Source organism: Geotrypetes seraphini, chromosome 8 (genome assembly GCF_902459505.1).
Source record: "Geotrypetes seraphini chromosome 8, aGeoSer1.1, whole genome shotgun sequence".
Taxonomy (NCBI): domain Eukaryota; kingdom Metazoa; phylum Chordata; class Amphibia; order Gymnophiona; family Dermophiidae; genus Geotrypetes; species Geotrypetes seraphini.
This window is the reverse complement of record NC_047091.1, coordinates 76,551,786-76,570,373: the sequence shown is the minus strand read 5'-3', so window position 1 is coordinate 76,570,373 and position 18,588 is coordinate 76,551,786. Positions and strand designations below refer to the sequence as shown.

The window sequence follows — 18,588 nt, the reverse complement described above, 5'->3', positions numbered from 1 at the left end:
CCAAGAGATCTGAAGCAGCCGTCCAGCAAGGGAGGGGCTCAGCGCGAGGCAGGAGCATGGAAATCTTGTTCCTGACAATACACTGCTGGACACCAGGATTTAAAAAGGTATGGGGGTGTGCGTGTATGTAAAAAATTGTTCGACAGCTGGGACAGATCCCTCCTGTCCTGGCCTACCACTAGACCACCATAGGGGGGACAGGTTACACGGCAGGGAGGTAGGACAGGGTACAGAGTCTGGCAGGGAGGGGGATAGGGTGCAGAGCCTGGCAAAGAGTATGGTGTTGGGTGCAGAGCCTGGTAGGGAAGGGGGCTGGGTTCAGAGACTGGCAGGGAGGGGTCTGAGTTGAAATATTATTCTGCTATATTATTAAATATATTAGTACACCATTTGGTTCAGAATATGTTTTTTTCTTCCTCTAAACCTAGGTGTGTCTTATGATCAGATGCGTCTTATAGTGCGAAAAATACGGTAACACCTTTTGGTTACAGATAAAGAAAGTAAGCCAGTCACATGCAGGTAGTTTATTCAGACTAAGTCAAAAAGCAAAATATGGAGGAAAAATTCAAAAGAGAAAAAATGTGAAAAAACTCACACTGAATACATTACATGAACACGTTTTTCAAAAGCACTTTGTTATTGAAATAGAAATCAATCAACAAACAACTATAACAATTGTCTAATTAGAGGGTTGTGCTCAGAGACATGGAGGAAAAAGGGGAACGTTCCCCATTTTTCCTCCATGTCTCCGAGTACAACCCTCTAATTAGACAGTTGTTATAGTTTGTTGATTGATTTCTATTTCAATAGCAAAGTGCTTTTGAAAAACGTGTTCATGTAATATATTCAGGTTCATCCTGTTCTATCAAGAAGAAATAAGTTCACCTGGTATCCTCCGGGGCCCGTTGATGCACATATTACTGCCTTTCAATAGTTAGTTAACGGGATATCTCTCAGATAGAAAGTTGTCATGTTCCCCTCAAACAAAATTTAACAAAAGAACAAAATCTAGCTCTAACATTGCTAGCCTTTGATCACGATATTATCATACGTCCACGTCCATGTATGTAGAAGAAGCCTTCAGTCAGTTATCTGATTCCCATTATTACATGGAAATAGTAACATACATAGTAGATGACGGCAGATAAAGACCCGAATGGTCCATCCAGTCTGCCCAACCTGATTCAATTTAAATTTTTAAATTTTTTCTTCTTAGCTATTTCTGGGCAAGAATCCAAAGCTCTACCCGGTACTGTGCTTGGGTTCCTACTGCCGAAATCTCCATTAAAACCTACTCCAGCCCATCTACACCCTCCCAGCCATTGAAGCCCTCCCCAGCCCATCCTCCACCAAATGGCTATATACAGACACAGACCGTGCAAGTCTGCCCAGTATTGGCCTTAATTCAATTTTTAATATTATTTTCCGATTCTAGATCCTCTGTGTTCATCCCCCGCTACTTTGAACTCAGTCACAGTTTTACTCTCCACCACCTCTCTCGGGAGCACATTCCAGGCATCCACTACCCTCTCCGTAAAGTAGAATTTCCTAACATTGCCTTTGAATCTATCACCCCTCAACCTCAAATTATGTCCTCTGGTTTTACCATTTTCCTTTCTCTGGAAAAGATTATGTTCTACGTTAATACCCTTCAAGTATTTGAATGTCTAAATCATATCTCCCCTGTCTCTCCTTTCCTCTAGGGCAGTGTTTTTCTTTTTTTTTTAATAATAGCTTTTATTGAGATACACCTCAAACATAACATAAACAAATAGAATACAGCAGCAAGAAAATAAAGTGCAACCACACTCCAAATAACACCCAAAGTGTAATCAAGAACAAATACAAATATAATCCCCCCAATCTAACAATAACAAACTACAAAACCCACCAAAACGCAGTCAAATTCCCCCCCACCCACCCCCCAGGGACAAAACACAATTCCCACAACACCCAATTAGGTCGAGAATCATCCAAAACCAGAAAAAAACCCCAAAAAATGGAATAGGGATATAAATAAAGGTTCCCCCTAGTCTCCGCCATCCCAGTCCAGCCCCATGGTCAACTCAGTGCCCCATTCCACCCCTGCCACTGATCCCCACAGAAGCCCGAAATCTGCGCCAAATGTGAGCATAGCCATGAAGTTTACCATGGCGTAGGGCTGTTAAGTGGTAAAGAAGTTGCCAAGTAAGCAAGCGATGCTCCACCATGGCCCACGTGGGAGGGCGCACCTGGTTCCAAAGGGAAGCAATAGCTAATCTAGCAGCAGTGAAGGCCAACTTACAAAACATAGAATCACCCCAAGCTAAATCCAATTGATGCCAGAACAACAAGGCATGTCGCCAATCCACCGGAATGGGGATATCCAGGATCCGAGACACCCGAGAAAAAATCCCAATCCAGAACCCAGACACCCGCTCACACTGCCACCACATATGGAAATAGGTACCCTCCTCCCCACAGCCCCGCCAACAAAGAGCACTTGCACCTCCCTGCCAACGAGCCACCACCTGAGGAGTATAATACCAACGAAAGAGAACCTTGTATCCATTTTCGATCAACAAGGCCGCTATACCCACCGAAGAAATCTCTGACCAGATATCCCCCCAGGTGTCCCAGGATATATCAGAGCCCCAATCACCCTCCCATGCCCTCATGTATGAATGTGGGGTCCCCCGACAATTGAGGCATCTATATATAGCAGAGAGAGCTCCCTTCCTGAGCACCGGTCCTAACAACAGCTCAAAGGGAGTCTTACCCCCCCTCAGATCCCTCAAAAGACCCGAGGCCCTGATATAATGAACCACTTGCAGGTAAGGAAACAAATCTCTGACCCCAAAGCCAAACCTGCCCCGGAGCTCTGTAAAGGGTCGAATACGGCCCAAAACCGGATCCCACAATTGACCCACACACACTAAGCCCCTAGTTTCCCAATCAGCAAATACTCCACCACCCCTTCCCGGTAGAAAATCTGGATTATATCTTAACGGGGTATACCAGGAATGGTGCCTACCCAGCAATAAACTACCCCGGGTCTGATTCTAAACCCTCAAAGAAGTTCCCACTGAGGACAAGTAACCCTCCAGCCGCACCCTGCCAGGCAACCAAGGCCGATGTAACAAAGGCACCCCACCGCTCAAACTTTGCTCTATCTCCACCCACGGTTTCGGCGTCTGCGTCTGCCACTCTAAAAGGGCGCGCAGCTGAGCAGCCTGATAGTATTTTACCACATTGGGAACCCCCAACCCGCCGTCGCCCCTACCCATACATAAGACCGACCTACTCACCCGAGGTCTCCTTCCAGCCCAAATAAAGTGAGAGATATGCCGTTGGACTCCCTCCAACGTGTTCCTACCCACCCAGAGCGGCAGTACTTGAAATAAAAACAAAAGACGAGGCAAAATCATCATTTTCACAACTGCCACCCTACCCAACCAAGAGAAATACTGATCTTTCCAACTAAGCAAATCCTGACGAATGCGTCGAAAGAGCGGGGGGAAATTAAGATCATAGAGATCCACTCCCGGAGGTCCGAAATAAACCCCGAGGTAACGGAGAGAATGCTGAACCCACCGGAACGAAAACCGGTCTCGGAGGTAAGCCACACGATCATCAGACAAGTTAACGTTAAGGAGCTCAGATTTTCCAACATTGACACGAAATCCCGACACCTTACCATAAGCATCCAACTCCCGTAAGATAGCATGCAGGGAACCCTCCGGGTCCTCCACCGTAAACAAGAGATCATCCGCAAATAAAGCCAACTTATAATCCCCACCCGGCACCGTAACCCCCTTGATATCCCGATTCAGCCGCACCCTCTGCGCCAGGGGTTCTATCGTCAAGGCGAAGAGAAGAGGTGAAAGAGGACACCCCTGACGCGTTCCCCTTGCAAGCGAAAAAGTCTCCGAGTAGCCCCCTTTACCTTTATACATCCAATAGGGCAAGTATAAAGGATCTGGATCCAATCCCGCATGCGCGGACCCAAACCTACAGATTCCAAAACCCTGAACAAGAAAGGCCAGGAGACCCTATCGAACGCCTTGTCAGCATCGACAGACAGAAACACCGTTTCCCTCGCTCCCCCCCTTGCCCTTTCAAACAAATTGTAAACCCGACGAGTATTGTCGCCCACTTGTCTACCCGTTACAAAACCCGACTGATCCGGATGGATCAGCCGAGGAATCCAACTCATCAATCTGTCAGCCAAGATCCGCGTAAAGAGCTTAGTGTCAACCCCCAACAACGAGATCGGCCTATAAGAAGCACACTGCAGGGGATCCTTCCCCTCCTTGGCCAACACCGTCACACCCGCTAATCTCATAAAGTAGGGGAGGGCACTATTCTCTTGCAAGGAGTTAAGAAAACGCAACAAAGGAGGCAGCAAAAGATCCTGAAAGCGTTTATAATATCGAACAGTAAAACCATCCAACCCTGGCGACTTACCAAGGGGCATAGAACGCAGCGCTCCACGAGCCTCAACCAACGTGAGAGGACGGTCCAACCGTGCCACATCATCTGGCGCAATCCGGGGCAACTCCGCTGAAGCCAAATAAGCGTCTAGGTCTGGTAAGGACCCAGAAGTTTCCGGTGCATAGAGATGGGAGTAATACTCCACAAAACGGGCCCGAATAGCATCCTCTTTCCGCAACAACTCACCAGAGGCTGCACGTAGCGAGAGAATCTGATTGCGCGTCTGCCTCACTTTCAGACGATGGGCAACCAGTGGGCTAGCTTTATTAGAAAATTCAAAATAACGCTGTTTGAGAAGCTGTAAATTGTGGTGTAAGCGCTCCAGGTCCAAAGCCTGAAGATCCCGGCGTGCTTGAAACAAGCGTTCCCGTAATGCAACATCCCAAGGGCTACGCTTGTGCAACATCCCAAGGGCTACGCCGCCTCTTCCCGTCGTTTACGTTGCCGGGCTGAGGCCAGGGCTATCACTCTGCCCCTAAGGGTAGCCTTTAACCCCTCCCAAACCGCTTCCAACGAAGCGCCACATTCTACATTCACATCTAAATAGTCCTGTATCCACCCTTCAATCTGCGCTCCCACCTCCGGATCATCCAGGAGACTATCATTAAAACGCCAGAATTTGCGTCTCGAGCCACCACCCTCTCCCAGGAACCACAACCAAACTGGGGCATGATCCGACCATGTTAGGGACTCAATCCCCGCTGATTCCACCCTCCGAAGCAGTCCCCGCTCCACAAAAACATAATCAATTCTAGAATAAGAGGAATGGATACCCGAAAAATAAGTATAATCTCTGACCGATGGATGGAGCCACCGCCAACAGTCCACTACATTCAGAGTAGCTAAGGCCTCCCTCAACAGTTTGCGATCCCGCCTCCCATACTGATCCGCCCGCCTGAATTATCCAAATGAGGGGTTACTGTAAGATTAAAATCCCCACCCAAAACCAGGGCACCCCCCTTAAACCTGAGAATTCTAGGCACTAACTCTCGAAAGAAGACCCCCTGACCCTCATTGGGAGCATAAACATTAACCAGGGAGTATAAGACCCCCTCAATCAAAGCCTCCAACATTATATATCTACCCTGAGGATCCCGCACCACCCTCTTCACTTCACAACAAATCCCCCTATGAACAAGAATACCCACCCCACCCCTCTTAGAAGTGCCTACCCTGGAAGCCCAAAAGGCCTGAGGAAACCTAGAATCCCTAACTAGAGATTCATGGGACTGGAGTAGATGTGTCTCCTGGACGAAACATACATCAGCCCGCAAGCGAAGCTGCTCCCTATAGAAAGCTCGTCTCTTATTGGGGGAATTTAGACCCCCGATATTATAAGAGACCAACCGGAATCCCTCCATAATCCAATGAGAAGAATGGCAATGCAACCCCAACCCCTACCAACTTGTCCCCACATCTCCCGCTACCCCCCCCAACCCACTCCCCCACCCCCCTCCCCCAAAGTGAGAGTCCACCGATCTCCCACCAGTATACAAGGAAGTGATCCATCCCCATGGCCCCTTACACAAACCCCACAACACAACACTGTCAAATACAGTTCCCACAACAATCCCCAGAATTTAATCCGCCCACCCCCAAAGCCCCCCGCACCACACTTCTCACTCCCCCCTCCCCCACAGTACAACATTCCCCCACAGAACACCAATACATCTCTCCAACTTCCCCCTTCCCACCCTCCCCCAGAACCAGTCCATGGGCAACCTCCTCACAGTTCCTTTCCAAAACTCAAACCCAGGTACCCAGCTCCAAGGAGGGGTCCGTACACCCCCCCCTGCAGATAGGGAAGTATTGAAAAAACTGGAACAATACAAGCACAGTCAGTCAGCCCTCAGGGGGGGGCACTGGATGTAGAAGCGGTAACTGGAAGAGGGTGTTCACCTCCTCGGCCGCCCCTCCCGCTCCGGGATCCTCTCTCCACTCGCTGCCATCGGGAGGGGGCGGTAGGCGCCACTCCGTTCAACACCGCTCCCCCAGCAGGAACAGCCTCCTCCGGGATCTCAATACCCGCTTGCTGCAACAGACCACGAGCTTCCCGCACTGTAGTAACTTTTGTATGAACTCCATTGATGGTAATCACCACCCCAAAAGGGTAGGTCCAGCGGTAGCACAAATTACTACGCTGCAATGCTTTGGTCACATCTCTGAACGCCCGACGTTTCTGGAGCGTGCCCGCAGCCAGGTCTTGATAGAACTCCAACCGATGGCCTTCCCATGTAACTGTGCCCATCTCCCGGGCTCTGCGGAAGATCTGTTCTTTAAGGGTAAAGCTCAGAAGGCAGAGTACAATATCTTTAGGTTGATCGGATGTCCGAGGTCCCAGAGCTCGATGTGCCCGCTCAAGTCCCGGCTCCAGGGTATCATCTTGTAAAAGCCACCTGATCAGCTTAATAGTAGTAGCACGCACATCTTTATACTCTGGTAAGTCCGGTAGGCCCCGCACCCTCAAATTATTACGCCGGGTGCGGTTCTCCAGGTCCTCAACTTTGTCCAGGAGGATTTGATAATCAGCAGAGGCAGTTTCCAAGGATCTTTGCACCCCGGTCACATTCTCCTCGCAGCTATCCACCCGCATCTCCACAACCTCCATCCTGGTGCCTACCTCCACCAAATCAGTTCGCAACTCTTGCACCGCTTCCCGGACCTGCACAGCCACAGCCGAAATTTCAGATTTCACCTCAGTAATCCAACGCTGCATGTCCGCTTTAGTAAGCGGTTCCGGCGGGGCATCCACCTGCACGGGCTCAACCAGCATGTCAGCGACCGCAGCGATAGCCCCACTCAATCGCGCCGCTTATCCGCTGCTGGTCTCCGGGCCCGCACCGCCACGTGCTGCCCAGCCCAGCGCCTGCTCCATCGTGCGCTGGCCGGGTTTGTCACCGGGTAATTTTTTGCACGTTGCCATGGGGTTCCCCGATCCTTCGCACACCTCACCACCACTCGGGGAGTGGAAAAATGCGCCGTTTTCACAACTTTAAGCAGTTAGATCGCCGGGCCCGAATGGAGCTTTCAGTTTAAGCTCCCATCCGCGGTGATGACGTCACTTCCTCCCCTCTAGGGCAGTGTTTTTCAACCTTTTTTGGGCAAAGGCACACTTGTTTCATGAAAAAAATCACGAGGCACACCACCATTAGAAAATGTTAAAAAAATTTAACTCTGTGCCTATATTGACTATATATAAAGTAATTCTCTTGAATAGGAATCAAATAAACACAAAGAAAGTATTTTATAATTACTTTATTATGAAATATTAAGTAAACAGAATAGTGAAAAATTATAAAATACTTTATTCAGTGCGAAACCTGGGCCTGTTTGGCTGAACACAAAGCTGATATTCTGGCTGGAATCGAAGAAAGACACACAGGTAGCTCTTCGTCAACAGCTCTCAGTCTCTCTCTGTATTTGGTTTTTATAGCATACAAAAATAGACAAATATACCCTCCATCCTTTTTATTAAACCACAATAGCAGTTTTTAGCGCAGGGAGCTGCGCTGAATGCCCAGCGCTGCTCTTGACGCTCATAGGCTCCCTGCGCTAAAAACCACTATTGCGGTTTAGTAAAAGGTGACCATATTGTAAAATATAGACAGCAGATATAAATTCAGAACTGTGCATAGTAAGTGAAGGGAAGTTTTCATCTCTGGGAATTTACCCAGTTAACTATTAAGTTATTTGGGCAAATTCCTTTGAAAACTGTGGTAATACTGCCTCCACTTTGCTAAATTTAAAATAAAATAATTTTTCCTACCTTGTCTGGTGATTTCTGGTTGCACTTTCTTCTTCTGACTGTGCATCCAATCTTTCTTCCCTTCTATCAGCCTGTATGCTTTCTCTCCTCCACACCTCATTCCCTCCCCCAACTTTTTCTTTCTCTCTCCCTGACCTTTCTTTCTTTTTTTCTGTTTCTCTTCTTTCCTTCTGTTTCCCTGCCTGCCCCCTTTCTTTCTTTCTCCCTGCCATTCCCCAAGCCACTGCCACTGCCGCTGCCATCGGGGAACAGGACCCACCAATGGATAACAGGCCCCAAAGCCGACGCCGACGCATGCTCTCCCTGACGTCAATTCTGCAATCGGAGAGGAAGTTCCGCCCAGCCAGGCAGCGATTGGCTGGCCCGAACTTCCTCTCCGACTGCAGAATTGACGTCGGGGAGAAGAAGACTTATCGGCTCGATAGATTAGATCGCCAAGACAAAGTGAGTCCTGGGTGATTGACTCACTTTCCCTTGGCGAGCTACAGGCGCCCCTGCCTCGGGCCCCCTGTCAGCTCCGGGCCCCTGAATGCAGGACTGGTAGTACTGCCCTGATGGCGGCCCTGCGGCACACCAGGCAACATCTCGCGAACAGCAGTTGAAAAACACTGCTCTAGGGTATACATATTCAGGGCTTCCAGTCTCTTCTCATACGTCTTCTGGCACAAGCCTCCTATCATTTTCGTCGCCCTCCTCTGGACCGCTTCAAGTCTTCTTACGTCCTTCGCCAGATACGGTCTCAAAAACTGAACACAATACTCCAAGTGGGGCCTTACCAATGACCTGTACAGGGGCATCAACACCTTCTTCCTTCTACTGGCTACGCCTCTCTTTATACAGCCCAGCATCCTTCTGGCAGCAGCCACTGCCTTGTCACACTGTTTTTTCGCCTTTAGATCCTCGGACACTATCACACCACGGTCCCTCTCCCTGTCCATGCATATCAGCTTCTCTCCTCCTAGCATATACGGTTCCTTCCGATTATTAATCCCCAAATGCATTACTCTACATTTCTTTGCATTTAATTTTAGTTGCCAGGCATTAGACCATTCCTCTAACTTTTGCAGATTCTTTTTCATATTTTCCACTCCCTCTTCAGTGTCTACTCTGTTACAAATCTTGGTATCATCTGCAAAAAGGCACACTTTTCCTTCTAACCCTTCAGCAATGTCACTCACAAACATACTGAACAGGATTGGCCCCAGCACCGAACCCTGAGGGACTCCACTACTCACCTTTCCTTCCTCCGATCGACTTCCATTAACCACCACCCTCTGGCGTCTGTCCGACAGCCAGTTTCTAACCCAGTTCACCACTTTATATTCCATTTACTAGTGGGTGCTCTTGAGAAGGGTATTATTACCAATGGGGAGTTTAATTTTTTACAGTGTAAACATCCAAAAATTCTGGTAATATATTTTGTACCTAAGATCCATAAGTCATTTACAAATCCACCCTGCCGTCCTATTGTGGTAGGCATTGGATCTATTTTGGAACCACTCTCTGAGTTTATTGATTTACAGTTAAAAAATTAAGTACCTAAAATTATATCGTATGTGAAAGACACTAATCACATGATTCAATTTTTGTCTGGTTTCCAACATATCCCTCCTCAATCCCTGCTGGTTACGCTTTATATTACATCTCTGTACACAAACATCCCACAAGATGCGGCTGTGAATGTTATTAAATTGCATTTATCTTTACAGCTAGCCCAGGTTAGAGTCAAATTTTTGGTTCATCTTGCCCAAATAGCACTCAAAAATTTTCAATTTGATGAACAATTTTACATTCAAATGAAAGGCACTGTGATGGGAGCTGGCTCCCACGGTAGCATGTTTATACTTAGCTCAATTTGAAGATACTTTTTATATTCTTCTGACCATTTTTCTAAAATGCTCTTTTGGAAACGCTACATCGATGATATACTTATGAAGTGGCTAGGTTCCAAAGAGGAATTGACTCACTTTTTAGAATGGATCAATTCATGTGATATGAATCTCCAATTTACTGCATGTATTCATCCCACTCAGGTGTCATTTTTAGATCTTTTGATTACTGTTGAGGAGGGTTTTTTTACCACTACAATATTTAGAAAAATGACCGATAGAAATAATTTTTTGAGATATGACAGCTTTCATCCTGAACACCTTAGAGACAATATTCCCGTTGGACAATTTCTGCGGTTACACAGGATTTGTTTGTCTCGGGCAGATTTCATTATTAAAGCTGATGAAATGAAACAGCGATTTGAGGCCAGAGGCTATCCTGGATCAGTGATCAAAAAGGCATAAGTGTGCCTTGTATGCCCAATGTTCTACTCTCCTTGAATCTGTCAGACAACAAGAATCCTCCCTGGTGTGTGTGTTACTTCACACCCAATATGCCTTTAAGATTAAACAAATCATAAAGTCAAATTGGAACGTTTTAAGTTACCACCCAATTTTTCACACTCCTCCACGATTTGCCTTTTCTAAAGGTAAAAACTTACGTCAGAGATTGATTATATCTCAATTTAAGATGAATGGTAGGGGTGGAAATGTGACCAGAAAAGGACATTATAGGTGTGGAAAATGCAAAATGTGTGAATACAGTGCCCCTTTGAGCCCCTTTGAGAGATATGGGTCTTCCTGAGTGGGCTGTCAACAGTGCGGGCTTCAGTTTTACAACTTGTGAAACAAGTGGAGTAATTTACATTGTGCGGTGCCCTTGTTTGAAATTTTATATGGGACACACTGTGAGACCCATATGATCCCACATAGGAGAACATGTCAGTAGAATTCGAACTCAGACCCTAGAAGCACCGCTTGTGCAGCACTGGCTTCAATATAATCATTTACTTGCACATCTTCAATACTCAGTACTGGAGGCACCTTGCCTCCCATGGGGAGGCGACTTGGCTAGTTTGTTATGGAATAAAGAACAGAAGTGGATCTACAGATTGAACACTATCTCCAGCAGGTTTAAACAATAAGATCGAGTGGCAAGCTTTTTTGACATCATGAATGTAATCTTCACTTGCCTTTGTTCTATACATCTGTTTTTCCAGTGATTTTTATAATTCTTTTCAATTACGAGCCTTTTTTGTCCAGTATGGGCATCCTTATTTACAACTCAATTTTCTCTTTGCGTCATGACATTTTTTACGGTTTTTGGCGCATAGTCTCTCCTTTTAAATTGACTTTCAACATTCTCCCACAGGTGTGAGCTGATGTGTGGGAGATATTTTCTTCATGAAATTTTTTGAGCTTTAACAGGTACTGTTCCGATTATGCTTTAAAATAGATTTCAGATGTTTGTATTTGAGGCTTATTTAGTAGTTTCTATAAATATTGATTATATGGTTGGTTTGTGTTTCAGAGACTGACACCCTTATGAAAGACAGTCTTTTTGAACTCACTATTTGGCTTCCTGATGAAATATTGAAACGTGGGACGTCGAGGCCAAAAAACATTGCTCAACAGATAAGTTTGTTTGATTTTTTTGATGCTTTTGCACAATAGTATTTCATTATATTTTGAGGGTAAAGCAATGATTGGGTGGTGAGGTTTTTTGGGGGACACGTTCCCCTTTTTCCTCCATGTCTCTGAGTACAACCCTCTAATTAGACAATTGTTATAGTTTGTTGATTGATTTCTATTTCAATAACAAAGTGCTTTTGAAAAACGTTTATGTAATGTATTCAGGGTAGTTTATTCAGGGCAGAACATTTACTAGGTAGACACAGGGAAACCTAGGAGGCTTTTCTGCTTACACACAGCTGGTGCCACACAACCACATGAAGCAACCTCAAGTCATAGGCTAAGGAGAGGCAGAAGGTTCATGCGACCGATTTATCTTGCCTGTTGTGGAGATAATCAATTAAGGTAAAGCAACTTCACTTTCCTCAGTCAAGTAGGACGAGCCAATCATTCTGTGACAACTGGTCTAATTATGGTTCATCTAATGGACAACTGATCTAACAGCATTTCATCTAAATACACAACAGCTAATAATACAATTGGCCTAAGAGACATCTGGTCTAAAATCACCACACGATCAGAAACATACATACACAGTTCAAGAATTGTTTGTGATGTCAATTCCAGATTAAAATCTTAAGAGTACATGACATCTAATTAAAATCATAGACTATGTGCAATGCCATGAATGACATCTACAAGTATGATAAGAGTTTCTTTGAGCAAATATGGATAAGATCCAATCTTAATGGCAATTTTTTCATTCATCTTATTTTGCCTTGCTTGTTTCAATCAGACCTTCCATCTCTTCCTGCTCCTTCTGCAATTAAGTAATTAATTTAAAGAATCTAACATAAGCTTCTTTACCAAAGAACATAAGCAGTCTTCAATACCAAAGTTCAAATTTATTCTGGGTTTGTGGTATACACAACTCAACGGGAGGAGTATTAGCCAACCAAAGATAAAAAGAAAAAATTGGAAATGATTGCATCTGCTGCTGATCTGCATACCTGTTCAGGAATATAATGTTCAATCAAACCACTGGATTGAGGTGGTCTGCTTCTATAGGAAGTTACTGTTATCAGCTCTAGCCAAGCCAGTGTAATTTCAAATCAGTTGTAGAAATATCAGTGTTGCAAACCAACAAATTTTGAGTTGCGTATTTATTCACAAGCCCAAATCCCTGTATCTTCTTAAAGATATTCTATTCCAGATTTTAAAAAAATACAGCCATAAATTGTTTCTAGGATTCTTTCCCAAACTTGCTCAAAATCTGGATCACCACACATCAAGATTATCAGCAGCGGCAAAATTGTTCAAATCCCGAGTTTTTAACAACATTCAAGGGACTTATGTGAAAAGACCATAAGTGGAAGGATTTGGCTTCTGTCATCAGGGCCAACTGCAGCGTGAATAGAATAAGTTGAGTAAAGATGGTGGGAAATGTTTTGAAACTACCATTTATAACACTGGCCAACACTCATTTTGGTGCCTCAAATGTTAAACCTGTTTCTGGGTATATTGACCTGCTGATTCCAAAAATGGTGCCAGTTTTCTCCTATCAGCTTTAGTTTTTGAGATACAGAACATGTGCCACATACCACTCTTTACTCTGCTCACCCATTAGAAAATCAGGATATTTTAATATAATGTTTAAATGAATATTTAAGCATAAAGGAAATACTTTATAAAAAGTGTACAACATGAAAATCTACTTATTTCATACCAAAAGTATGAGTATATGATAAATCATTTGACACACAAGAAGCTCCTTTTGTAAGACTTCCGAGTGTGGGATCTGCCAGGACAATACCGCATAAGATTCTAACATCAGTGCCATCATGTGTGTATCCCATCTTCCTTGGTATCTGACTTCCATTGTTTTTATGTCTTGGTGAAATCTTTCACCTTGCTCTTTGTTTAAGTCACCAGGTTCTCTGGAAAGTGACCTAAGTGACTGTACAGATAATGGACTTTAACCCAAGCCTGTTGAAATGAAAGAGCATATCCTCTACTAATTGTGTGTAGTTATCTGCCTTCTTGTTGCCAAGAAAGTTTTTCACAAAATAAACAAATGAAAACCAGACACATGATTCGATTTCATTCATGCTATGAAATGTGGGTCATTTATAAGTTATCTGATTTGTGGACCATCGAAAATTCCTGCCATCAGTTTTTCCATGGTAAGTCCAGGTAACATATGCGCTATGGAACTCAATCAAAACTTTAAAACGTCCAAAAACCAGCTTAAATCAGTACTTGGACTTCCTAATAGCAGGGACGTCCAAGTGCCGATAATCAAACTTAACTTTCTGGACGTGCAGCAGCACTTGTAAGCTGTTGTGCGTCCAGAAAGTAAAGGGGCATGTTGGGAGGTGTGTTAGGGGCTGGAATTGGGCAGGCTTCAGCCATAGTCAAAACATTCCTAGAGAGAACATAGAACTGTTTGTTGCGTCTCCTAGAGAGAACATAGAACTGTTTGTTGCGTCTAAGTTCCATAAAGGTGTTCAAACTAACAAGATTATTTATTTATTCAATTTTCTATACCATTCTCCCAAGGGAGCTCAGAACGGTTTACATTAATTTGTTTAGGTACTCAAGCATTTTTCCACTGGAGGATTTAAGGCATGACTCCCCCAATGATCCTCCCCCACCACCCAAAGAGTGCCCCCCTCCCAAAGAAACCCTTAGGATTCCCATCAGCTGATAGCAGCAGAAGGAATCCACATCAGCTGAGCTGGTTTCGGGGATTCCTGGCGGCTCAGCTGATGGGGATTCCACCTGCAAGGATCAGCTGAGCCTCAGAACCCTACACCACTCCTCCTGATACATTGCCCTGATATCCCCAAGACTCCACCCCCCATCCCCGGAACCCCTTCCTCGTACCCTCAGAACAGCAAAATGGCAGGAGGGAAGCTCACTCCCTCCTGCCTACAGGGCTATGTGATGCAAATGACGAGGCTTCCTCCCTCCCAATGCATTTTGGGATGCAGTGGGAGGGGCTAAAGGTCCCGATTGGCTCACATTGTGTGGGAAGGCACTCACGCATGCACGGTGCGGTTGTGAATTTTCTAAAGTTCTTACAGTGGCGATGCACTTGGAACCTTCCATATCGGGGCTCCGTGGATGACATCACCCACATGTGAGAATATGCTGACTGCTTGTCCTGGGATAATCCATGATATGAAGAAAGGGATCCCAGCAGGACAGAGGAGCCTGAAGCTCAGAAATCTTTCAGCTTGAAGAAATTGCTGCTAGAAAGACAGTCTTGACAGCGAGATCCATTAAAAGATGCCTGCTCCAAGGGCTCATAAGGCAGATGAGCTAGAGACTGGAGAACCAGGTTGAGACTCCAAGTCGGACAAGGTAGCCATACCGGGGGTCAAAGCATCAGCGCGCCCCTCAAAAAGCAAACGACACCCAGATGAGTGGCTAAGGGGCTTATGAGGCTTGTGACCCAGACAGGAGAGATCGGCAATCTGGATACTAAGAGAAGCTACAGCCAGTTCCTTCACCAGTCTGTCCTGAAGCAACTCCAGTATCAGTGGCACTGACAGTACAGATAGATCTGGACACAAAACGCTCGATAACATCTCCATGCTTTCACATAGGCTGCACAGTTGATTTCTTTTTGTTGCAAGAAAAGTGGCAATCATGGCCGAAGTCATATCTCTTTGCAAGAGAAACTACCACTGAAATCTACCATTTTGAAAAGAAACCTGTAAGTTTTGAATCAGTGAATGAAGTTACAGCTGTAAGTAAAAGTACCAAAACACCGCTATAAAAATGATCTCAAAAGCATGTAAATACGATCATGTCACACCCCTTCTGATCAAAGCTCACTGGTTTCCCATTGAGCACCAAATTACTTACAAAATAATGTTACTGACCTTTATGACAAAAATACCTGGCCAACTTACTATCTATCCTTTCACTAAAATACATTAACACCATGCGTACTAATATTTTTTAAATTACGGCCCCTACTATCTGGAATTCAGCACCAAATCACATAAGAGAAATTACATCCTTCGATAAATTTAAAAGTAGCTTAAAGGCCTTTCTTTTTAAAGATGCATATGATGTATGATAGTCCTTTTAAGGAAGGTAATGAAAGTCCATTCCCTGCCATTAGACTCGTATTTTAGATTATTTGCTTGTGTTTCCCTAACTCGTTTTTATCCTCTTCCCATCTTTTTCTATTTAAATATTGTACTTCTGCCCAGTTGCCTCTCGTGTCGGTGTGGTCATTGTTTGTCAGTGTCAGACTGTTAATATTATTGTATTGAAATTTGTTTTTATAATTTCTTGTTTTTTAATGTAAAACCGCTTTGATATTTGATAAGGTGGTATATCAAATTTTAAATAAACCTGAAACCTGAGTCTACGTACCTTGAGGGAATCAACAAGGTCCTCCACCAAGAACAGACGGACCACTACTTTCAGAATCTTGTTAACATGCACCAGAGAATCGTTCACATGCTTATGAAATGTCTCAGAAGACATAGTTACGTCCATATCCAGCAGGGACCTGCATGATAAAGGGAAAGTACAAAATCACTTCAGAGTAAATATCATGCACTTAAAGAGATTAGATTCTTACCTTGCTAATATCTTTTCTAGTAGATAGGTGTGTCATTCTGGATGGACGGGTAAAATCCCAATGTTCGTGAGCCATGCAGAAGAAATCCACTCCAGCTTTTTAATCCCTCCTCCTTCACTGGAGGGCTCTGCTGCCCCCTTCAGTTTGTACCAAAGCAGGTGATGCCCCATATAGAAATATGTGAAGAAGGGGTACGGGGAAGCTCCTCGAACTACAACACTGTTCTGCTCTGCTGCTTAAACATTGCCATTGAACAATCAAAACAGTGAAACAAACATGCCAAACAGAAACCTTTATGGAGCTCAAATACGTGTTATAGCAATAGATTATTCTTCATACCCTTAAGGTCTAACTGGCATCCAAATTTTAGGTTTGGATACAAACTTTCTGATTGAGATAGTACGTAGAAGTAGGAGATAACTGCAGGGCGGGGCTCCAGAATGACACACCCATCTACTAGAAAAGATATTAGCTGAGGCTCGAACCTAGGGCCAGATTCTCAAAACAAAATCTGCCTTTAACATGCTCGCTAAATAGGTTCCAGCTAATTTAGTGAACACATATTTTAGCAGCAGATTGTCAAAACGGCTTACACCAAGGTCTTTTGTGAGCTTTCCCTAGTAGTCTCCGACACTGCTAGGCTTTTCAATATTTAAACGAGTACTCTGGTGGATTCTTAAAAATCATCGAGCCATTCTCCAAGACAAGTGCCGGCTTTTGGAAACAAAAATCAGCAACTGGTCCGGGGGTGCCGGTACAGTGCCAGCACTGTGAAAAACACATTTCTGGTGTTTGTTTTGACAGGAAATTAAAAAAAAAAAAAAAATAGCCCCAAACTGAAGTTCATCAGGAGAGATGCCCTCTCTTTCCTGTTGCATCATTGACATCCAACATCCCAACCCCCCTCAGTAAGAAAGATGCCCAATCTCTTCCGCCCAACCAACACATCCCCCAGCAGTGGGAGAGATGTCCAATCTCTCCAGCCGCCAACTGACATACCCCCCTTCAGCGGGAGAGATGCCCAAATACCCCCAACCTCCCTTGGCAGGAGAGATGCCCATGCTCTCCTGCTGCCACACAACACCATCGTGCCTCCGTCGACCCCCTCTCCCTGCCTACTCCTCCAGCCAGCTGGCTGCCTCTTCAAAACAGCAGGCCTCTTAAATAAGCTGGGCCAATAAGAGCCTCAGGCCCCTCCCAGGGTGCACCAGGGAAGGGAAGGCCTGCTGTTTTGAAGAGGTGGACCAGCTGGCCAGAGGGAGTAGGCATCATTCCGGCCATTCATCCAAAGTAAGGTAAATGGGAGAGGGTGGGGGTTGGAGGCACGAGGGGAGAGAGGGATTGGGGATGTGCTAATTCGTAGCAGGAGAGACTGGGCATCTCTCACTTTTTTTTGCATTTATTCTGCGCATATGCCCATCACTATCACCAGCGATGTACACATGAAAATTTAGCGAGTCTTTGCTACTCTCCGTCAACCTCGTTTGCACGAGCGTTTTTTGGAGAATGACTCACTTTTTAAAATCGGTACTGCAATAGGTGCATCATTCTGGATGGACGGACATACAAAAGCAGTCCTACAAATCTAGGGCGGGACCACTGCTCCGGTCTGTAACAGAGGACCCAAAGGTGGTGGCTTCTCTTGCTGCTACATCTACTCTGTAAAACTTGGAAAATGCATATAGAGTGGACCCAAATCACTGCCCTACAACTCTCCTTTGGGGGGGGGGGGGAGACTGTCTGAGCTTCTGTCCATGAAGAAGTCACACTTCTAGTGGAATGCACCTTCAGAGACTGGTGACTGTATTTCACAGGCAATATATGCTGCTAAAATGGCTCTATCTGGAGACTGGCCTTGGAGGCCAATGCGCCAATCTAGTCTGATTAGTGATCATAAAAAGATGGTCAGATAGCCTGAACCCATTGGTGACCTGAAGATATTGGAGAAACACTCTTCTCATGTCCAACTTTATCAGAATCCAGTCCTTCTTGAAACCTGTGAACTGGAACGCCGGCAATCTGACTTCTTGATTGACATGAAAAGCTGAAACAACTTTTGGCAAAAAACGATGGAACCGTGTGCAAAGAAACTCCAGCCCCTGTGAATCTAAGAGAGATGCTGTTGCTGGGTGATTTTAGCCTGCTGGAAGCAGATTGTAAAATTCAGTCTGCGGAGTCAGAAAGAAGTAGACAATGGATGCCCTTCAAGGGGCTCTGCTCAGACAAAAAATGATGGAATCGATGAGGGAAAGAGCAATACTGGATTGGTGCTCATAAATGGGGAA

General features: G+C 45.1%; 1 protein-coding gene across 4 annotated transcripts in view; it reads right to left on the bottom strand.

Moving 5' to 3' along the window:
* RTN3 (reticulon 3) overlaps nt 1-18,588 on the bottom strand; it is a 164,972-nt gene that overhangs the window by 22,541 nt on the left and 123,843 nt on the right. For all 4 annotated transcript variants that reach the window (XM_033954841.1, XM_033954842.1, XM_033954843.1 and 1 more), the window contains one exon: nt 16,093-16,231. In XM_033954841.1, the coding sequence (XP_033810732.1) occupies nt 16,093-16,231 (139 nt within the window). The remainder of the gene's footprint in view (nt 1-16,092; nt 16,232-18,588) is intronic.